A 24,558-nucleotide genomic window follows, 5' to 3' on the forward strand; every position below is an offset into this window, starting at 1 on the left:
TTTTCAATTCAACTTAATCTTTAAAAGCATGGTATTTGTTATTTTTTTTTTTTTTTTTTATAATAAATTAACCCTATTTGCCGATATTCAAATTTTATAATGAAGAATAGTGTTACTATAAAAGTAAAGCATACATTTGACTGTGGTTAGTATAAACTAAGTTAAATAACGATACAATAATATAATGTGCCAGAGTATAAAGGAAGGATAGTTAGTGTGTTGTGGGGTCTTCACAGTACAGTACCCACTTTCGTATAAAAGCTCGTGTAACTATACGGAATGGATCACAATCTCACGGCTCACCGTGCACAATATAACTGTGATTTTTAAATTTCCAATCAAACAATAAATAATATTAATAAAAATAAATTTTCATAATAAATAAATTCAATCGGTTGCTTTGAATTTCATGGTAAAAATTATTATAAGTAAAACAAGTAGTGATTAAATAATAATATTAATATTGATAAATAAATAAGTGTAAGTGAAGTGAAATAAAAACAATTCATTAATTGGTTCATCGTTTCAGTGATTAACGAAAAAAACAGATTTTTTATCAAAGTGAGTAATGTATAGTAAGTTATAATATTATTTTAAAATTTGAATTATACAAAAATGAAATATTAATAAATTAATTTATATTTATTTTTATAATCGTCAAAATTGTTTGATTAATATTCATTGAAGCATGTTAACATAACTCTCACTTTTTATCATTAGTGTGAGCGGTAAAATACTTTCATGCTAAGTATGAACCTCTCACCCAATTCTTAATGTATTTCGTAAACTTCCTTTCAGCTATTATTATATTTTCCCATAATGAAAGTTACACTCGAACATAATTTTAAATAATAATGATAGTAATGAAAATAATGATAATGATGAAATTAATGATAATAATAATGTTAAAAATTTTTATGGGTGAAAAATTGAATATAGTGTATCGTCTAAGAAAGTCAGTAAGCTGCTACGCTAAAAATTTAACTTGTATACTATAATTCCTCCTTTTATAGATTATGTTAGCAGTGTAATGTTGAAGTTTAATTATGATCAGAGTGATATTGTTAAACTACGAAAAATTCAGAACTGAGCTATGAGACTTGTTTTAGGGGTTAATAAATATACAAGATTGGATGTACAAATAATGATCTTCAACAGCTGTACCTTAATTCGTAAATAATACTAAATAAAAAACCGAGCATATTAGCTGATAATATATTTAAGACTAATGATAAATACCAGTATAATGCAAGAAGTGGCTCATTTAAAAATATAAACCAAGCTAAAAGCATACAGCTAAAAAATGCATAACGTACAAAGGATACAATTAGTTCAATAGATTACTCAAAAATATAAAAAAAGAGAAAAGACAAAATATTTTTTAAAAGGCTGTTTATTATTATTATTATTATTATTATTATTATTATTATTATTATTATTATTATTATTATTATTATTATTATTATTATTACTATTATTATTATTATTATTATTATTATTATTATTATTATTATTATTATTATTATTATTATTATTATTGTTATTATTATTATTATTACTATTATTACTATTACTATTATTATTATTATTATAATTATTATTATTGTTATTATTATTATTATTATTATTATTATTATTATTATTATTGTAATATTATTGTTATTATTACTATTAATAGAAATATATTTGTGTTAAAAAACCGGTTAACCATTTCTTAAAACGCATTTTAAAAATGAAACTAAATAGCCCTTAAAAATAGCAGTAGGAATTTTGTTGACTGTATTTGGGTTATTCACCTTTCAGGATAAACCTGTTACGTTGATAAAAAAATAAATAAATAAATGAACGGTGTACACTGATTTGAAATTAATTTCTCTTAGACGTCATAACAAGTTCCTGCATATTTATACTATTGAATAAATTATATTTTTAACAATAATTGCATGCTTCAGACGTAGAGTAGTGAGATAGTGCTTCATTATTGATAGAAAGAAAAATCATGATTCATTCAGATCAATCAAAACAATTTGTAGCTGCACTGATTAAAAAAATTATTTGAAATAATTTTAAACAATTTGAATTGGTTAATATATAGATATACACAGCATAGAGTAAATCATTTTTCTTAATCAGGGCGTTTGTGTAAAACCAACAAAAGTAATTAGTGTGTTAGGGGGGGGGGGTCGTGTCCTTATATATTATTAAATAAAATTTTACAATATTATTACTGATTTCTTATTCCCGGAATTTTCTTTGTTCAATAACCAGTTATCGTCGCCCCTTTATCTAAATATAAATATTAGGGGTGTCCAAAAAAAAATAAATATTTTTTTTTTTTTTTTTACTTGTTATGGGCTCAAAAGTTACTTTATATTATAAATAAAAATTCTCATCGAATTTCAGCCAGATATCTTTAAAATTGAGCTATCATAAAGAGGACCCTTTCCCATTTAAAATATACATGAAAATTTATCCTAGTTTTTCGTTATTCAGACAAAGCAAAATTTTTTTTTAATTTCCGCCCAGTACAACTTTGTAGGAAATTAAATTCTCTACAAAAAAGTGTTGATGCATTATGTTCGTAAAACGAACTGGAAAAAAATTACGGGGCATCAAAGATCAACAACAATTTAGTTTCCTCAGTATTAAAGCTTTTTTTATTATTGTTCATTTTTATTCCATCAAAAAAATTTTTTTTCAAATTTTGACAAGCACATTTTCGTAGGAAATTCAATTCCCTACAAAAAGTATTCAATATCATTTATACGTCAATTGAATAAGAAAAAAGTTACAGAGCTTTGAATGTCAACGAAAAGTGAACTTCATTTTTCGTTGACATTTAAAGCCCTGTAACTTTTTTCTTATTCAATTGACGTATGTATGATATTACATACTTTTTGTAGAGCATTAAATTTCCTACAAGAATCTACTTGTCAAAATTTGAAAAAAGTTTTTTTGATGGAATAAAAATGAAAAATAATTTTTAAAAAATCGGTCTATCAGTTGACCTTGTGGGCCACCCTCAAAGCTATCCGCTGTTTTCGAGCTTCTTGAGCTCAAAAAAATCAATGTAAATACATTTTTGAGCTCAAAAATACTTTTGTATGCCTTTGTTTTCGAAAAAAAAAAAAAAAAAAAAAATGTTTTTTACCATTTTTTCTTCTATGATATTTCCCGAACGAATTAACCGAGACAATTAATGTAGCAATCGACGCTTTTTATTGAGTCCTACAACTGACCAGATTTTGAAGTTGATTTATCTAGTCGTTTTTGAGAAATTTCGAAAATACTAAAAAACAAATTTTTTTTTAATTCTCTCAATATCGGCATTTCTTGGCCGAATGAACCGATTTTTATGGTTGAGGTGGCATTTGACGCTTATGAAGCTTTAGAGTCCAGTTGATTTTGGAATCAATTCATCGAGCGTATTACAAGTTATCGAAACAAAATCATTTTTGAAAAAATTTTATTTTCGGAATATCTCTGAACGAGCCCTACCAATCAAGCTCAATTTTCAAGCCCCGTAACCTTTTTCCAGTTCGTTTTACGTACATAATGTGTCAATACTTTTTTGTAGAGAATAAAATGTCATACCCTGAAAACTCATATTTCACATATAATCGATTTAATATCGGTGTTATAAAAATTTTAGATTATCCTATCAGAAAACGAACGAAATTAATCTATAATTGACTTTCAGTCTCCTGTTGTGAACCAATTTATGTAAATTATGCATATATCCTTGAAAGATACGTTTTTATATGAAAAATTATAACTATTATTATATATTCTAATTAATCGTATTATGTGGGGGGAAATAATTAACAGTTGCGAATGATTAATACTTGATTCGAGAGAATATATAATTGTTATAGTGGCATTGACATATTTTTTTAAGCCAAGTAAATTACCATTCCTGCTTGGTTAAGATTACTTGAATTAAGTAATTATATATTTAATCCAATAAACGTCATTTTAATCGAAAGAATTGCCTACATATTAAGTAAACAGTCTATTTGAATTAAAAAAAATTTTTTTCATATGGAAAAACAAACAATGATTATTACAGTATAAACTATAAATTACGTTGTAAACTACCAAAAGTGTTGATAATGGTATATGATTAAGAAGCATTACAGCTTACACTGTATCTTATAAATTTTGTTATTGACGTTAAAGATACCACTATAAGATATAATAGATTTTAATATCGAAAATATCGAAAAACGTGTAGGTATATCGCTTAAATACAAGAATAGCTTCCTAAACTTCTATGCGTGAGGTGGCCGCACGGACCAAAGCTCAAGGGGTATACATATTGTTTGCCGAAAGTCGATGGTTCAAGCCCACGATTCAGTAGAAAAATATCAAGATCACTATTAAACTGATGTGGTTGAATAATAATAATAATAATAATAATAATAATAATAATAATAATAATAATAGTGATAATCATAATATTCGAAACAATTGTAGAGAATTTCATAAATGTTGAATATAATTTTCATTTATTTGTCATATAAAACAGAAAAATTTACAGTTTAAAATAGTAAATTTATTTATTTGCTGTATAGGATTTTTCAAGTAAGAATTCAGAAATAAGAAATGTATTTTACATTATGAAATTGTAAAAATTGATTTTTATGCCTTCCCGGGTCACAATATCTAGCCTCAATTTAGCCTCATCGAACCCAAGTAAGCCTTAATCCAGCCTCACTGAGAAAAAAAAGCATTTTGAGCCTCAAATGATATTCCAAAAGCCTCAATGAGCCTCAAAAATTGCTCACAGAGCTTCAGTGAGCTTCAAACGGTGATCAAAGAGCCTCAAATAATACTAACCGAATTTAAATTACATAGTCGAAATTAGGTTCATTTGAGGCTCATCGAGGCTTATTGAGGATGTTTGAGCATCATTTGAGACTCATTGAGACTTTTTGAACATCATTTAAGACTCAAAATGCTTTTTTTACTCAGTGAGGCTGAATTGAAGCTTACTTGAGTTCGATGAGGCTAGATTGAGGTTAGATTTTATGACCCGGGTTACGCTGAGAGAAAAGTGCATGGTTGTGATAACTGAAAAGGGATGACAATGAAAAAATAGTCATCTTAATTAATATTTCTAGTTTCTTGAACTATATCATAGTGCCCGAAACTATTTGAAAGTAGTAGTTTTAACCAAGCATTTGTTTTGTTGTTGTCACTATTCAATATTATTTCTCAAAATTTATACTTCGGCAGGATCACAAATGTTTCAGCAATCATACGATTATAATTTCATCAATTTAGCATCATTTAAGTCGTCGACGAATATAATTGAGGATTTTTCTTCATGAGTTTTTTGTAATAAGAATAAAATTTTTTACTTAGTTACGTTCGCTATTGTCATTGTTCATTGAACTGTAACCCAGTTAAAACAACTATGATATAATCGTACATTTTACAACTATACATTAGTTATCTGCACTGAGGGTGATAGTGGAGGCTTCATTGAACTGTGTTTTTCATAGTTCAGAAAACCAGTTTTTTCTCTCAGTGTAAAGTGTAAAAATTTGTGAATTTGATCGAATTAAAAATTTTGTATTGTTTTACTTATCATATATTAATCTTAATTGATAATTCATCAATTTTTACGATTATTGTTATAATTTTCATTATTTACACTTTATTAGAACTTGATTTCTCTTCTGGAAAGATCTAAACTAGTTATAAACTATAACACTTATTATGATCAGCGTAGAAATCGGTAGTAAATTTATGCATTATAACTTCTAGGCTGCGATAAATGTAACAAGTGTAAAGTAGTAATACTGAATGTTTATTTTATTCATTCATATATTTTTAATTTTGATGGAATTAAATTAGATATTTACAGACACCTGGATACATTCTAATAGGCTAATTAATCTTTTCCGACACATGACCTATTCTGCGCACAAGTTAATTTATTAAGTAATTAAGAATTATCTTAATGGTTTATTTGGTATTTAAACGTTTTTATAAAAAAAAACATTTTAATGGTTACTATAAACACACACTTTCATTTTTTATAAGTGATAATAATAAAAATGTATAATTAAGAGCATTTTCAAAACCTAATTCATTTCTTGTCTGTGATTTCCTTATTTATCTGGTCGATGTTACATTCGATGATGATTCGCAAACTTCATATTTATTTTACTCTGATAATATATCTATATATTTTTTTTCAAGTGTTCATTTTTTAAATGTTTATATTTCTATTAAAAACTTCGAAATTGTTTCAAATAAATTGAATTATTACTTTCAATGATCCGTAAGACTTTACATGACAGCAAACAAGGAAAAAATATCGGCTGACTAATTATAAGTTAAGTTGAGAAATCACTTACTGATTGATTAATTAATTATAAATAAATTACATAAATTTGTGCTGTGACTTCTATGAGCTTTCAGTCACGAAGATCTCGATATCCTGCTGACTAATACTTTGTATACTGAAAGCGTCTGTTTACCGTATCATGATTATCATAATCTAGACAGATCTTGATACCGTAAGGTTGTATTGCGAACGCAGCAATTCCGTCTCATTAGAACGAATTACTATTAATTCATTCATGTGACGACACGTCAGAAAGCTTACTAATTTAAATAATTTATACCGGTAGATAGTACCCATGAAAAAATTTGAGGTTAAAATATACTAGTTTCTATAATGTCTTACACAAACCTCAACGGGCCATGTGACAGGAGCCGCGTAGAATCCGATTTTCAACATTAAATAAAAATTAATGTTTATGGAGTTAGACTTCCGGAAGTCGAGACTTTTTTTCAGAAATTTCCTTTTTTTTAAGAATCTTTTCTTAGATTTTCGATATTGCTTATGGTTATTCAGTTATTCACAACAAGCTAAGATTCTGTGTTTTGTTTATGTTTTTTGTTAACTAAAAATTGAAATTTCGATGAATAAAAAAAAATAAAAAACATATCTTACTCAAAATTTGATTCCACATCGAATGACCTATAACTCATATTTTTGCCACAATTCTAAAGATTTTTTCTGGCAAATTCACTCAGGATTTTCACGAAAATCTTTGTTAATACACAGTAAAAAAGGATTCGTCAAAATTGACACTTTTGTTTGTAAAACGATCGAATGACACTTATTTATAGTTTATTTCAACGTACATCGTTTGTTTTGAAAAAGTTACACTCGTGTATGTTAAAAGTAATACGTCATGAGTGTCAAAATTCTCAAAAACATAACCTTCAGTTTTAACACACTCATATGTTATATGCAACACTTGAAAAGTGTTGAATTTAACATACGCTTTTCTGTTACTTGGACACTTCTCAAAAATATTTTTTACATTATTTAATGTAAAGTTACAATCAATGAAACAACTGTAGATAATTGATCCTTCAGCAGTGAAATATTAAAAATAACGATAATATTAGTAAAAATAATAGGAAAATAATAATAATAATAATAATAATAATAATAATAATAATAATAATAATAATAATGATAATAATAATAATAATAATAATAATAATAATAATAATAATAATAATAATAATAATAATAATAATAATAATAATAATAATAATAATAAAAATAATAATATCATGTATTGTTCAATATATATGTGTATATTGTAACGAATGTGATATATACAATCATTTATTATTATTTTCTTAAAATGTCCTTAAAATTAATCCAATAGAAATATAAAATTAAATGAATAATAAAAAATGCCAGCCGATCATGACAAGAATGTGGTTACATGATGGGTAGCACGTCGTACCCCCCCCCCCCCCCAAAAAAAACAACCGAGGCAATAGTTTTAAGTTTTTACTTGAAATCATCAAAGAATTCTTTTGTTTAGGTCGGAATTATTTTTAACATATTTTGTGTGTTGATTTCACAGTAACATATAAAAAGTGTTACTTTCGTATAAAATAACATTTTTGTGTGTTAAAAATTCAATCGATTGTGACAGTTGAAACAAGATAAATATTGTATGTTAAATTAACACACAAAAGTGTTGAAAATTCAACACTCAGAATTTTAACATACGCTTTTTTTTAAACTTTGACGATTCGTTTTTTACTGTGTAAGTAACGTAGAAATGGTTACCATTCTAGCATATAGGAATTAGAACTATTATTTTCCTTCCGTGGATCATTATAATAAGTATTTAGTATCATTCATATCAATATATGTTTTGTGGTCTTATCAATAACTTAAAATGCTGTTGGATGAATATTTTTATAATGTGTTTATCTTAATCTAATGTGTGGAAATGAATCTATTCTAAGATTTTTCGTTATAGTGTTTGATAACTCAAACATATCATTATTGAAGCCACTGACGTTTTAAGCTCTGTCATCAAAAATTGAATCTTGTACTTTTTTTAAATATTTTTAAAAGTATTTTGACAATTAATCGTAATCTTTAATTAAATTAAATTATCGATAGACTTATTGTTATCAGTAAATTCGATCAGATAACAAAAATTTGATGAAAAGATAATCATAAAAATATATTTATGATAAAATTAACGAAAATAAGTAATTTACTTAAAGCTATCATTGGTAGACTTCGCAAAACGATAAGTGACTTAGTATTATTTCAGTCAATTAATGTATATATTTGAACATATTCGTAAGTAATATATTTTACCAAAATTAATTATTTGATCCACTAACCAGACATCCAAATATTCATACATATTGACAGGCAAGATGGTAGGTAGACCATTAGTGTTAGTAGAATCGGGATCAGTGGGTCATAAAATGAATATTTAACACAAAATATAGCGAACTAATGACAAACAGTCTACAGATTTATATAGTAGTATACAAATTAAGAGAACGGGTAAGGTTGTCTCACGGGTTGGTTGTCATTACGGTCATTGGTGGCGATCGGCATCGGAAAATCGCGAAGGCAGAAGCTTCCTTTCACCCCGATCAAAGTTCGTATTTTGCTCGTTAGGTTTTCTTTTATGGCCACTTTAACAACCATACTTTCTAAAACCGAATTAGAAAAAATCACTATTTGGCAGTGAATAGTCACTTAATACCAGTATATAAATTAGTGACATACTTTTCATTAGTAAACACTGAATAGCCACTATTTTCACTATTTCAAATTCAAGAGAGCACTTTGTCTCCCCTATATATATATAACATTTTATATATCGTGAAACATGCAACATTCTAATATATAAGGCTTTTCCATACGGGTTTTCATAGATCGAGAATTCAATTATCGAACAAAACGTGTAATTTGTTGTATACTCTCTAAACATGAGTAAGTGAAATAAGTGAATATTCACTAATTCATGGAATGGATCTACCCACTTTTTAGAATTAGTGGTTCGATTTTCAATTTGAATTAGTGAATTTTAACTTATTTTCCCTAATTCATGTTTAGAGAGTAAAGTTGCCATTAGTCGAATATATTTTATCCGTTCAAAAAGTAAATTTTAAGTTCTGGTTTGAAAATAACTTATTTCAAATTCCCGCTTACCCACATTAAAACAAAAGGTATGTTTCCGGTATGCACACATGTGCAAGTTGAGAAAAAGGTGAATTCTTTTGATCGTATTGACTCATCAATCAATGTCATTATAATTAAATCGTCAATATGTCCTCTGTTTGTTTTTATATTCAATTTCTTGATTGGTCTTTAAACGCTCAATTAATTACTATACATTTCGTTAAAAATCACAATCAAATACTAGTAATATTGTATGGTTTTTTTTATCGTTTTTTTTTATCAGTGTCTCTATTTGAAAAAAAAAAAAATAAATAAATAAATAAATAAATAAATATATCGTATTCTAAGAGCATTTTTTCATAGTAAACTTTTGTCTTAAGAACAAAGCTATTTTTTTTTTTTTTTTTTTTTTTTTTTTTTTTTTTTATTAAAATGAGGGTCAGAACCTTGAAATTTCGAATTTTACAAAAACAAGGTCATTCAAAGGTTCATAGTTTTTACAATTTATTTCTTTATATAGATCGTTATAGACATTCAACAAAAACCAGTTTTTTTATTCAAAAATAAACTATTCAGTATGAAAATAAATTTATTCTTTTGTTAATTTAATTTTATCAATCGATTTAATGAACTATTTACCTAAGTAAAAAACTATTGTTGTTTTAATTTAATAGATGGGATCCTTACAACAACAATCAACGTTAAAAGGCAAAAAAGTAAACAGTGAAAATGAAGCTATTATTCCTAAAATATTTCAAAAGATTCAAGCTCAATTCAGTAAACAAACAGCTATTATTTATGAAGGTAAGAATTTTTTAACGTATCGATCAATCAATCTGAGGAATTTTAAATCAATCAATAAATCATATACTTTTATTTTTATTTACATTCAGATAAAACCGAAGAATTCAAAATAACATATGAAGAATTGGAACGTTTGACAAATAAGTTAGCAAAAACATTGAAACGTCTGTGTAAAATAAATAACAATAGAGATGCAATAATTGCTGTTTCAATGAAACCAACATACAATTTACCAATCACATTATTGGCTATTTTGAAATCAGGAATGGCTTATTTGCCGCTAGACGCTGAATTTCCTCAGGCACGGGTCACGCATATTATTGATGAGTCGCAACCATTGATGGTTATTGTCGATGATGGTAATTATTTTATTTGAACATCAACTAGAACAAGAAACTCATTTTGCCTATGGTTTTTTTTTGCTATTTTTAAGGTCATCTTAAATTTTACTTCTTAACTTGAGCCTCTATTTTTTAAGTTTAATATAAAAGATCATAGTTTTTCTACAGTAAGAAACATTTTTTTCCTAATGTAAACATATATTGTGATTATTCGGCTTTCCCTATTAATAATATTCCCATATCCGGCCAATTTAATCGAATTCAAATTCAAATTTTCAATTTTTAAACCAAACCAAATTCGCTATAGTAAGAAATCGAGTACGTGTTCAGAGAAATACTGAAGGTTGACAAATATTTCTTGCAACACCTTTGAAAGTTCAATTTCCGTGCGCTGTAAGTCGTGTCAAAAGTGCCAAATATATTCAGCCTTGCCTATACATTTTACTTAACCGCACTTGTGCGCTAAATAGTCTATAAGTTTACAGTTTTAACTTTACTATACTAACGTAGCAATAAGATGTCACGACCAGTGACTTTATTTAATTTTGCTCTCTATAACTAACGACGTGATTGTACTTGAAGCGAGTGAAACGCCACCACACGTTGCGACAACGCATTACTTTTTGTCGCTCATGTGATATGTATTGTATACGATAGACAGCTTAATATCCTTGAAAAATTTGATTTAAAATAAAATTTTAATTTTTTACTTGTCGAAAATTGAACTTTCATAGCAGGGCTTGCAAAAAATAATGTGTCCTGCAGGTGGACTAAGAAGCGAACATGACAATCCTGATCACGCCATTCGCTTTAAGGTTATGACACACTGATATGAGGACACATCATATCGAATTGTTCCTCTAATTCAATCAGATAATATTTGTGTACGCAGAAATTGCTATTCCTCTTCCAGAGTGGATATTTGAACATGCCTTTATGTTATTATTGTGTATTTTTAGACACTCGGGTAAAAGTATTTGATCGAAAAGGCTCAGGTTGGCTGGAATCACATCGAAACCATAGAATTTTATACAAAGAAACTTAAATTTGGCCAAAATCTTGCTCAACCCATAGAATTTTATTGGAAAAGGTCGAAAGTTGACCGAAATATTAGTATTCTTCATAAATAGCTCGAAAATTATTCCGATGAAAGTTAGCCTATTTTCAGTTATTGTAGGCCTAATTATCGGCCATTTTTTAGCCTGGCTAGTTTTTCCCTTGCTTTCTCTAGCTGAGCCTTTTGTCGGCCGAGAAAAAATTTTATTATCATTTTAGCTTGAAATTTCTTTACCCAGTATTGGTTACTGAGCTGAATACTGGCTACGTCAGTGAAGCTTATGACCCGGAAGCACAGTAAAATCTCCATAATCTTAGTCCTCTCTGTTTCTCAAAAACGGCATCTTATTTTCTACCGATCCTTAAGTAGATCAATATAGATTTAAATTTTTGTCAAAATAAAATGAATTGGTCTACGTCAATCTGAGCTATTTCTCCGGGATTATAGAAAAAATCTTAATATCTAAAGGATAATAGAAAAAAAATCCTAAGAAAAATTAATTCTCATTATTAATAAATAATTTATCACAACAATTTTTATTAATAAATCGTTGTATATAATGAATAAAAAAAATTAATTAAGCAAATAATTAAAACTCATGTCCTTGACAATTAATTTATGCTGCAAACATCACTAAAAAAAAAAAATCAAGCATTTAAAACATTTAAAATAAAAAAAATCCATTTTAATGATTAATTACAAAAAAGGCATCAACTTCCTTCTTCATTGGCTGCCGCATTTTTTTTTTAACACAAGGTTATATTATACCTCCACCCTTCACTCTCTGACTTTACTTCAATTATCGATAATTATTTTAACCGATTATTCTGCTCAAGGAATTTATTTTAATTACCGCCTCAAGCTAATCAACTTCGCAGCTAAATTCTTCAACACCTTATTTCTCTCCATTATGTATAAACTGTCAGTCATATTTTTTATTTATGTATTCAATTATTAATTTATTTATTCATAAAATCATATAGTAATAAATATATATAACTTTTTTTTCACAATAGATAACAAATTACTTTACGGTAACACTCCAGTAATGAGATACAATGAACTTTATGAAGAGTCTGAAATAGAATCAGACGTATCATTAATTTATAATGAAGATCCTGAACAATTGGCAATAGTATTATATACATCCGGAAGTACTGGAGTACCTAAAGGTGTTAGAATACCACATGCGACATTGATAAATCGTCTTGAATGGCAATGGCGTGAATTACCTTACACTGATAAAGAACAAAAAACTATATTTAAAACGGCGTTAACTTTCGTTGATAGTGCGCCCGAAATTTGGGGTTCATTATTACAAGGACGTACTATTGTTGTTGTCCCTAAACATGTAACAAAAGATCCGGAAAAATTTATTAACGTACTGGAGACTCACAAAGTAATATATTAATTTATTTTAATTATTTGATAATTTAAATATCAACGTAATTATTATTATTATTTTAATTGTCCTAGATTCAACGACTAGTCCTTGTACCGTCATTATTACAATCAATGCTGATGTATTTGAGCCTTCAGGTAAATAAAAACTTACGATTAACGATTTCCTTTTAATTAAATTTGTTACAATTATTTAAAATTTGTTAATTGATATTTTGATATTAATCATTGTAATATTTATTTATTTTATTAAGGACAATCGTCGTGTATTGAAGTCATTAAAATTGTGGATTTGCTCTGGGGAAATATTGCCACAAACTTTGGCAAAAGAATTTTTTAATAGGTTTGCCAATTATGGACACACACTGGCTAATTTTTATGGTAGCACTGAAGTGATGGGTGATGTTACGTATTTTTTGTTGAATAACATAAGTCAATTGGAAGACATGGATAAAGTACCGATTGGTAGGTTGGTTTTTTTTATCAAACTTCTGGAGCAGCAGCATTTTAGTTGACTTCTTGAAAACCTAGATTGTATTTGTCGTTATGGTGGATTATTTGTGAAATTTTTCTTCATTCCATTATGATTCATTGAATAGATTAAACATTAAGGGGAAGGGTGGGCGGAACGGGACTTGTAAAGAAGTAATGAATTTTTGTGCATTTAACTACACAGAAATACAGGATTTCTTTGCGCAAAAAAATTTTTATCTCGCAGAATAGGATAAAAACCTCTTCGAAAAAACTTCCCCCTTCTACTATCTTTGACTCGCCGATCGCCCGGTTTTCTGCATTTGTGTGGATCGTGTTCGTGTTTGTGCCCGCAGTCCTTTTATAAGTTAGCTAACGTTTGTCATTTATCTACGTACATGCATGGTCGACCTATAACAGGACTGCAAAAGCAGTCCTCCTTCGCGACAACCAATAAACTTCATTAAATAAACTAAAGTGGGGAAGCTTCTTCGAGACGAGCTAAAAGAATGGAAGGCAAGTAACTTATAAGCAGGTTGGGCTATATCTTCTGAATGATTCGTTGTAAGATAATTTTTTAAACGACATTTGGTTACTGAGAAAATAAACTTTAAATTAATCTACTTTGACTTTATAAAGAAAACTGAGAAGGGATTTATCAAATATTAATAAAATTTATCAATATTTGATAAACGGTTTATTTAGATTGTTCTCAAGTAAGTCATTATCAAATATTAATACACAAATTTGAAAATTTGAGAATGCCCATCTTTCCCTTGTTTGCCATTTTGATTAATGTTCCCCTATTATTTATTGGATTTTAATTATAAATGATGTTTTTTATAAGGTACCTGCGGGTAAAAATCATGCGAATAGGCCTTATTTTACTACGGTAGGGTAATAAGGCCTATGGGTTAAACAAACTGTAATAGTTTAGCTATACTTAATAAAATGGGTATTAGATATGAATCGTCACTTAAATTTAGCAACAATACTTTTTGAGAATCAGAAGACTAGATTGTTTTTTATAATTTCTTCTGCGCTATGACAGCCTATGACGGATGATGAAATATAGAAGACAGGGAACGTGGTATCGGGACTATAAATTTGTCGTAACATCTCTATATGACCCTTCTACTTTAGTAGCCTTTAGCAGAGGCGGTTATTTTAAATATCATTTCTATCACTTAGGCCTTATTACTTGCGGGTACCTTACTTCATTTACTGCTAGCACTTAATTACAAATTTTCAGTATAATTCTATAACTGATTTTTTTTTTTGTAAAATAGGACGACCACTGGACAATTGCATCATTTATATTGTGGATAAAAATTTAAACTTAGTTGAACAAGGTGAAATTGGTGAATTAGTCGTTGCAGGACGTAATCTAGCTGCCGGTTATATTCAAGGAAGAGATTCGCATCGATTTGTTAACAATCCTCATGCTGTTGATCCTGGTAATTGATTATTTATATTTATCTATTATACTTAATTAAATTTCATTAATTTAAAGACAGAAAACCAAATTCTACATATACTTCGTCATTATCTTAAAAATACAACGTATTAGGGCTTGAAGCAGTTGCGTAATAATCCACTTCCTCTCATTTCCTGTTTTTTTCCACATTTCCATACATTTAATTTTGTTTGTAATAATAACTTGTAATGTTTTCGAAAATTTTTAGTCATCTTAGTGGAAAATCGAAATTTTGTACTTTAAACATTTTAAAATTTCTTAATAAATGATATTCAATAAGAAAATAAAAAGTGCGATATTTTTTGTGGTTTATAACAATATCATCTTCTTTTTTTAGAATACGCAACGATTTACCGCACTGGTGATTATGCCAAAATAATAAAGGGTATTGTTATCTATGAAGGTCGTACTGATTCTCAAATAAAAGTTCGAGGGCACAGGGTTGACCTGTCGGAAGTTGAACGATCGGTAGAGGCATTATCATCAGTCGATAAAGCAGTGGTTTTGTGTTACAAACCAGGAGATTTAGCACAGGTTTGATATAATATTCAAATTATAATATATAAAATCTGAAAATATAGCTATTATGTTACAGTAGAGTCTCTATAACTTTTTCGTTCTGTAACTTTGACTTCCCTTCATTTCTCCTCCGACAGCAGGGGAAGTGTTCTCCCTCTCTGTCACTCAACTGTACATGCGCAAAGCTAAAGCGCGGTTCTGCGTATAGGCGTTGCGCATAAACTGAGTATTCTAACCCTAAATTTGTGTACGTGAATAAGTATTTAAGTTAAATAAGATTTAATATTGTGAAAGTCAATGAAAAAGAAAAAAAAAACTTATTACGTGATGGAAAATGAGTTTCACTGGAAAAATTGATTTTCTATTTAAGAAGTTTAGCAACAATAAAATTGACATATTAATTTTGGAAAAAACCTAACCTTTAAAATTTAAAAACTCGTGGGTCTTTTCGACTGACTCACACTTTTTTTAAGCCACGCCTTCTAGTAAAAAGAAGGGGTACTTCTACAATTTCAATTCCTGGAATTTTGGATCCGTCTCAGTCAAAGTTAGAGAGGCTCTACTGTACTATATTTCACACGGGCAAATGTAAACACGACCGGTTACTGTTCAGCATTCGACTGAGTTATATTCTAGAAAAAATGATTGAGCACACCACCGGTTCATGTCCTCACAGTTACAGTCTATGTTTAGAATCGAGTCATGTTCAGCACATCTGCTAAACAGTAACCAGTTATATTCAAATTTTTCCGTGTAGTCTTTTGATTTTATATAAAATAGTCACTAGAAATTAACATTGCGATAATTACTTTTGTCATATATTTAAGTTCGTAAGAAGCATTTGAATAATTAATTGTAAAAATTTGTATTTACAGGCATTAATTGCATTCATTACATTAAAAAAAGGAACTAAAATAACTGGCCTACAATTGGAAAATTATTTACAAAATCAATTACCTTCATACATGATCCCACATATCATCATAATTGATTCAATTCCACTTTTGATAAACGGTAAAACAGATCGACAGACACTTTTGAAACTATATGAGACATCAAATTTGCATAGTAATGGCCGTGATACTATTGATTGTGACTACACTGAAGTACCTGATGAGCAATTAGATAAAGCAAGGGTTTTGTTTCCTACGGTGGCTTCAGTTATTGGTAGAAGTGGACGTTATACCGTCAATATTAATGCCAATTTTTATGATCTGGGTGGTAATTCACTAAATTCAATTTATACCGTCACACAATTAAAGAAACAAGGCTATCATATTGCAATATCTGATTTCCTTACTGCTAAATCCATGAGAGATATTTTGGATAAAATAGTTATGGATTCCAATCATCAGGAAAGTGATAGTAATGATAGTGTGAAATTCATCGCTGAACCTATTAATGATTGCCATCGATCAACAGTAACACGGTAAATTTCATGAAATTTTTCGTAACTTTATAGGAATAACGATAATCAAAAATTTATAATTGGTTGCGATAACGCCTTTAAGTATTTTATTCCGCATGTGGTCTTGACGTTTTTTCATACCAACAAACTGATCTTTAATTCTCTGGCCGATCCCAATTAGGGTATTTTACGGTGAAATTGTAGTATTTAAGAGATGACATTCATTTATACAAGATACATAAGATACTAATTTCTAAATTTTGACATGAATTGCATGATATTTTTACAGCATGGTCACCGAAAGTTTCTATCTAAAAGCCGATCTGGAGAGATGGCTATCACCCAATATCAAACGCCCCGATTATGTTGAACTAATGGATACCTTATGGCGCCCAATTGTCGACAAAGAATTGAGTTTTGTAATAAGATCTTCCGAAAAAGACGGTACTATATTGGGAGTTGCATTAAATTTTGACGCTTATGATGAGCCTGATTGTGTTATAACATCGCAACTAGCAATCGTATTTGAATTTTTGGAGTATCTCGAAAGACCGATCAGAGACAATAAATTACCATATGGTAAAGGTAAAATTTTTCATTGCTACATGATGGCAACTAATGAAAATTTAACACCAGCTGAAAATGTTATTATTATGCACAAAATGGAAGAAGAATGCATAAATTTAGCGAGAAGAAAAGGCTTCGCTGGCATTTTCACCACCAATACAAGCCCATTGACTCAAGTAAGACAGAAAATGATTCTTTCATATCATCTAAGTTGAAATTGGGAATTTTAATGCCTAGCCAGCCGAAATGAGGCTCCAAGCAATAAAATTCTGAGTTTCAATACAAAAAATTTTGAAAAGTGTGGTACGTGATAGAACGTCACGATTTCAGATAAAAGGTTGACTGTCTTAGCCGAAGGCGAGGTCTGCTACCACCTGAAATCCGAAAATGTTCTTTTATCCCCTATCACACACAATATTATTTATTATTTTGAATTATATCGATATACTTTGTAACCATTGATATTATTTTAGCAATTGGGAACAGATGTTTACAATTACGAAGTATTATTAGATTATCAAGTTAATCAGTACGTGGCTCCTGACGGCAGCAAACCATTTGGTGATGCTCCTGATGATCAAAGAGCTGTATGTTCATGGAAAACTATTTAAAGTTAATAATTTATGTAAATATTATGGTATGTAAATATATATTAAGACGCAGTTTAAAAGAATATAATGAAAGACAGGATAAAATGAGTTTCCATAATTAAAAAAAAAAATAAATAAATAAATAAATATTGAATTAAATTGAGGGCATTTTTTTTTTACTACTATTCGATTGATTTCAATTATTTAATATTTTCGCGGGATATCGTATGACAAAATTTTATTTCAGGCTTAATATGAATTTATAAGAAACTTGTTTTGTCTCCTTCGTTTGTGTTTAATATTAAAAACATATTTATAGCTATCGTTACTTTAGAATTATTTTCATGGTTAGTGTCACTTGGTTATTATTATCACCGCATCTGTATGAAAAATTCAGATTCCTCTCATATATTGTAGAATGCCAGGTACTATTTTTTCTTACAAAAAAAAAAATTAATAGTTTATGCTATATGAGATTAAGGAGCGAACAATTTGACAATCATATTGTCACGACATGAGCGTAAGGCTTACGACACATTGATATGAGGACTTGCCCTCATATCAGTGTGTCATAACCTTAAAGCGAATGGCGTGATCAGGATTGTCATGTTCGCTTATTAGTCCATCTGTCGGATACATTATTTTTTGCAAACCCTGCTATGAAAGTTCAATTTTCGACAAGTAAAAAATTAAAATTTTATTTTAAATCAAATTTTTCAAGGATATTAAGTTGTCTATCGTATACGATGCATATCACATGAGCGACAAAAAGTAATGCGTTGTCGCAACGTGTGGTGGCGTTTCACTCGCTTCAAGTACAATTACGTCGTTAGTTATAGAGAGCAAAATTAAATAAAGTCACTGGTCGTGACATCTTATTGCTACGTTAGTATAGTAAAGTTAAAACTGTAAACTTATAGACTATTTAACGCACAAGTGCGGTTAAGTAAAATGTATAGGCAAGGCTGAATATATTTGGCGCTTCTGCCACGACTTACAGCGCTCGGAAATTGAACTTTCAAAGCAGGTGTTGCAAAAAGAAAATGCACACTTGTGAGGTTAGTATAGGATGTTCTTAGTTGTAAAATGTACCATTGATAGTAACCATCGTTATCGAATATTTATTATGGCGCTTAAACTCATTATTACAAGAAATCGTTTAATGAAATTTTAGGTCTTAGTCATATAATTGACTCATTTTATCGTAAAGATTTGGTAGTTATAAAATACTTCTCATTTTACATAATAAAACTGATGACTCATCCAATATACACATGAAATTATTTATCATAATAAAATTTATTTATTATTTAGTTTTATTATTATTTAGTTGCAGATTATTTTAAATAATTGCATTACAAATTTATATGTAAACAAAAAAAAACAATCAGAAGTATTACAATATTTAATATAACAACGAGATTATACAATTTACAAATAAAAAAATTTACAATTATTGTTAACAATGGTAATGGTTTATGTGAGCGTTATGATATTGTTAACGGGTTTAACTATATTAATAATATGTACAATGTGTCATGATTCATTTATGAAAATCGAAAATGAAATTTACAGATGTGTCGTCAGTAATATTTACTTGACACGCACAATGGCAATGTATGCTCATCAATTATGTAAAACAAAATAAATAATATATAAATAAATAAAACAACGGTGCTTACCCTTAGATTATTGTTATTGTAATCATTTATATTAAAAATGAATTCATAAAATCACATGAGACGTACCAATTTAATTTCATTGTAATTGACATTGTAATTTAATTTTTTTTTTAATAACACAGCCCTGAATCAGATCCCGTGATTTAGAAAACTTGAAAGTATCATTAAGACCTATTAGGGACGATGAACAAAAAAGAAACAATAACTTCCTGAATTTTTTGAATATCATCGCTTTTCTTAGCGAGAAGTTAAAAAATTGATGAGGTTGATAATATTAAACAATTAACTTATTTTTTATGTATCCTGGCGGATCCAAATTACAGTAATTTAGCGCATCTTGTAAAGTACGGTTTTTTACTGCAAATTTGCCACAATTTTACCGTAAATTACTATTCCTTTTCCGTAAATTTGCGGTAATATCGTAGAATTTTACCGTACAATTTCGTGTTCTGGTTAAAAATACTCATTGAAAAGTATTGAAAATTATTTCAATTCATACGGAATTTTGAAAAATATTAAATGAAGTTGAAATTTCGATCATTTCAATACTTTCTGGTTTTTATAATGCAATTCAAAAGTATTGAAGAGAATTTAATTTTTCATCATTTCAATACCTTCTAATATAGAACTATTTTAGTATTGAGAAGGATTCAGAAAAATTAAAGATTCTCAATTTTTTTTAATCCCACACGTGACCCGAAATGTAAAACTATTTTGCTATTGACAGGATTCAGAAAGATTAAAAATATCAATTTATTCGAATCTTTTTCAATTCTTTAGAAGCTTAGAATTTGTTATATTATTTCTAGATTCAATATAATTGAAATGTATTAATTTTAAATCCAGATGAAAACCTTGTGATATAGGAAGTATTCGAAAGTATTCAATTCTCATCTTTTTCAATACTTTTCAATGAGAATTTTAATCAGGGTAATTTTTCCAATTACCGTAATTTACCGTATTGGCTTTTTGACAAATTATTAACCACAGATCGGTAACCGACCATTTATGGTTTGCTTTGTAAATATGACAAGACACTATTCAGTTAAAAAAAAATTTCTTTACGAAATTTATAATTCACGTTTGACAAATATTATATCATTTGCTAAATTATAATTTTTTTTAACAAATGAATGAGAATAATACCCATTATTTTCCATAAACTTTATCATGCGGTTTTTTCCATTTTCCACATGCGTATATTCAACGGAAAGTGTCTGAAATAACAATAAAATATTATTTACACAAACTGTCGTACTCTGGGAAAACTAAGGAATTTCGTCTTATAACGAGATGGGATGTGTATTGATAATCTCGTCACCTTTATGTCGACGAGATTAAATGGAATGGTTTGAAGAACTTCCATTTCACTCCCTTCAACATCAAGGCTAAAATAATCGACGGATGTGATATTTAACGCCATAATATATGAGGCGAGAGGAAAACACTGGACGTCAACATGTTTACCATTATGAGCTACGTCTTTTGTATTCTCTATTTTACTTGTTAATTCATTGGGTTGATGAATTCGACCGATATTATTTGCCATTAAAAAAGAAGTCTATGGATATAAAAAAAAATTTATTTACTAAACGTTATGACAAGTTAGGAAAATTTAAATTACAAAAATAATAATATACTTGCATTCATAGGATATGGTTTCAAACTCAAACATGTTGGTGATAAATAGGCACGTCTTTTCTTATCAATCATTTTTCGAAAATTAATTGGATCAGCTTCAATCAATAATCCAGTCCAATTATAATAACGTTCAAGATTTAATGTATTACTTCTTGTTTCCCCATCGTAAGCGCCACATTCTATGAAAAATCCATTTTTCTAAAAATTGTTTCATACAAAAGTAAATATATATTTATATATATAATTATTTTCAATATTTTATCCTTAGAAAAGAAAAAATGAATAATAATTATGACAATAATGAGTCATTACTTTGTAACCAAAAATTTTTTTGATAACCTGACTCTGACCCATCGAAGGATCATAAATTTCAGGCATTTCAAGTCCAGAATAATTGTTATTGCTATTTACTGTATCAATTATCCATCTTTCATTAATTTCATGCAAAAGACGGTTGTCGAACATTGAAATTTCTTTATTATTAAACCACTTATCGTGTTTTGGGAAGTTATACCATTGTTTGATTACTAAAAAAAAAAACGATTGAAGAAAAAAATTAATGAAGAATTTATGATTATTAATTACCATTTATTTGATTATTAGTTACAGTTATTTAATATAGGGTAAAAAAACAAATTTTAATCGATAGAATATTTATGAATAAATATATCGCGTTACAAATTCTAAAAGACCGTAGATTTTTTTTTATTGCCAACCATTTTGTAGACTTATATTAAAGGTGTTAAGCAGATAAGAACGTTTTTGAAACATACTTTACAAAAGATATTTTTATGACATTTTTCTTTCAGAATTTCTATATACAAAATTACGGTTTGAAAACGTTCATTTGACTCAAAATTTGCCCGTGTAGAAAAATATATATGTGAAAGTCATATGGACGGTTATTTTATGAAGAACCAGAAATTCCGATCTATCGAATGCCCCTTCTTCTTTAAAGAGTAAATTACGCGCATGCGTTCTTACAATAATGCATACATAAATATACACAAACATATACATATAGTATATAGCATCAGATAAGAGACAACGTACATGGAAAAAAAATCCCATATATATTTATAAATATAAATATTCCCATTTAATAACTAAAATAAATGAAATGTTTTACATAAACTGACTTTTCTATCAATTTCAAATATAAAAACATGTTTTGTTGAATACTTTGCGTCCAGTCTGTATATAAGTTGATTCAGTCAGTAAAATATACACGCCATTAATTATATTTAGTGGCAAACTTCATGGTGTACGATTTTCGTTACGGCATATGCGCGCGCAGCTCCCAATTTTACTCTCAACTAAACGCGCCAAAAGAAGTAATCTTAAAAAAAAATTTTTGTAAAGTTGAGGCTGAGTAAAGAAGTAAATGAGTAGAGTTATAATCATTTTCCTTGAGTAGAGATGTTGTGAAAAGATCTAACACTGCGGCCCAAGGGGTCAACCGTTTATCGGATTTTTTTACTCGGAATAAGTTCTTTCAAAATTCGTAACGCGATGTTTATATTTATGACTGCATTCCCTGCTTAAAAAATCCGATAGATTCTTATAGTTGTATGTATAAGGCCCTATACTTAACTATAGAATTTATTCATTCTTATAAAATTTCTATAGGAATATATGAGGATCTATTGGATTCTATGGGATTTTCTAAACAGGGTTTAATTTGTTAATAATTTAAAGTCATTTGCAATAAAATTCGAGTCAAATTTTGTTAATCAGTGTAACGATTTAACTAAAAGGCAATTTATGTGTTATAAGACAATTAAAAGTAAAAATTACCGTGTCTATAAATGTCATCGTCATTATTGTCATCGATATTATCTTTGTATTCAACATTGGGCTCATCTTTAAATCCAATCATTAAAATACTAGTACTTATAACCACAAAGAGACCTATGATTATTAGAATATATTTGTATTTGAATATTATTGTTTTCATCATATTTATTAAAAAACACAATATCTAAAAATAAATTATACTTTAAATCATTACTATGAAGTCAAAAATTTGTTGACCAATCATCGAAAAAAAAATTTACAACATATTATTTAATCACTTACTTTCACGATAAAATATATGTTATTTTTTAAATCACAATTACAAGTCAATGATATTTAGTATTATATAAGTTGATAATAATAAATTATAAAATAATGTCATGTGTAAGCGTTATTAATGAGAGCTAGTAAATGACTGACGGTTAATATAACGTGACATGAATAAAGCCTTTTAAAGTGAATGTTTAGTAGTCGTAAATGTATAGAATACAAAAAAAAAAAAAAAAAATAACCGTCATAAATAAAGTTTAATTTCTAATAATTACAATATACTCAGTAATTGATATCGATTAAAAAGGTAAGATCGTGATTTTAATATTTAATTAATAATTTTTATTAATTAAATGCTAAAATGAACTGTCAAAAAGACAAACTGTATTTTAAAAAATTTTAATTTAAAATTTGCTGCTAAAGCTTTAGTACTTGTTTAATAAATGAGAAGATAGTCGCAAGCAGTCAAAATTTAAAATACTGATAAATATGTAACTGACGAATATTATTTTATTTTTTTTTTTTTTTTTTATTTATTTTATTTAAAACCGCTTTTTAACTTCCGGGTCATTAGCAACTATAAACTGTTACATGTGGGACACTAAGACACGTCGTTGGCAAAACTTAGTTAACATGGGAATTAACGGGTTTTCTTAGTTACTGATAATTTTCTAGCTAAGCCGATAATGGATAGTGTTAATTCGGATAGTCTTGTCATTGAATAGAGGTTTCAGGTATAGTTTGAGGTTAAGAAGAGTTGTTCTGGGTATAAGATATTTTGCACTAGTCAGGTCAATAGCTTTGTTTTACGACAGTTCGATGGTGGGCTGAATTACAGAGGAAGATTTTTTCAGCTAACGCTGGGATTCGAACCCACGCCTGAAGAGTTGCAAGTTTAGGCGTAAGCCTACTTACCTCTCGGTCATAGTGACTGGTTTATTTTCTAATGTTCTTTGAGTGATAAATTTTAACAAATGCTCTTGATATACTTTAATAAAAATTATTAATTATTATTAACAATTTACTTTTTTTGTCGATGAAAATTTAATTAC

The 24,558-nt window shown here is 28.3% G+C and overlaps 2 protein-coding genes across 3 annotated transcripts; one reads left to right on the plus strand and one right to left on the minus strand.

The window, feature by feature from the left end:
* The first annotated feature begins 304 nt into the window (after positions 1–304).
* LOC103574865 (zwittermicin A synthase ZmaJ) lies at positions 305–20,125 on the plus strand. 2 transcript variants are annotated; one of them, XM_014442183.2, is made up of 11 exons: positions 305–561; positions 10,156–10,285; positions 10,375–10,644; positions 12,700–13,082; positions 13,160–13,222; positions 13,339–13,549; positions 14,845–15,012; positions 15,370–15,566; positions 16,427–16,980; positions 17,249–17,702; positions 18,000–20,125. In XM_014442183.2, the coding sequence occupies exons 2-11, from the start codon at positions 10,156–10,158 to the stop codon at positions 18,135–18,137; spliced, it is 2,568 nt and encodes an 855-aa protein (XP_014297669.1). In that variant the 5' UTR covers positions 305–561; the 3' UTR covers positions 18,138–20,125. The 2 variants fall into 2 exon arrangements, with proteins under 2 accessions (XP_014297669.1, XP_014297670.1); XM_014442184.2 differs by lacking the exon at positions 305–561 and adding an exon at positions 8,575–8,644.
* Positions 20,126–20,880: 755 nt separating this feature from the next.
* Positions 20,881–23,318, minus strand: LOC103574905 (protein Star; the record flags this gene model as incomplete). Its single annotated transcript, XM_014442082.2, has 5 exons — positions 23,237–23,318; positions 21,752–21,966; positions 21,443–21,637; positions 21,120–21,359; positions 20,881–21,015 (listed from the first exon to the last, which is right to left on the minus strand). Coding segments are annotated over exons 1-5 (867 nt in total), but the record flags the coding sequence as incomplete, so codon positions are not given.
* Positions 23,319–24,558: the final 1,240 nt, after the last annotated feature.

This window comes from Microplitis demolitor, chromosome 4, assembly GCF_026212275.2.
Source record: "Microplitis demolitor isolate Queensland-Clemson2020A chromosome 4, iyMicDemo2.1a, whole genome shotgun sequence".
In the NCBI taxonomy this organism is placed as follows: domain Eukaryota; kingdom Metazoa; phylum Arthropoda; class Insecta; order Hymenoptera; family Braconidae; genus Microplitis; species Microplitis demolitor.

Excerpts from the sequence above, each read along its gene's own strand:
- LOC103574865 (XM_014442183.2), top strand. The coding sequence starts at position 10,156 with ATGGGATCCTTACAACAACAATCAACGTTAAAAGGCAAAAAAGTAAAC. Across the intron at positions 13,550-14,844 it reads CATGGATAAAGTACCGATTG|GACGACCACTGGACAATTGC; the intron begins GTAGGTTGGTTT and ends TTTGTAAAATAG. Across the intron at positions 15,567-16,426 it reads AACCAGGAGATTTAGCACAG|GCATTAATTGCATTCATTAC; the intron begins GTTTGATATAAT and ends TTGTATTTACAG.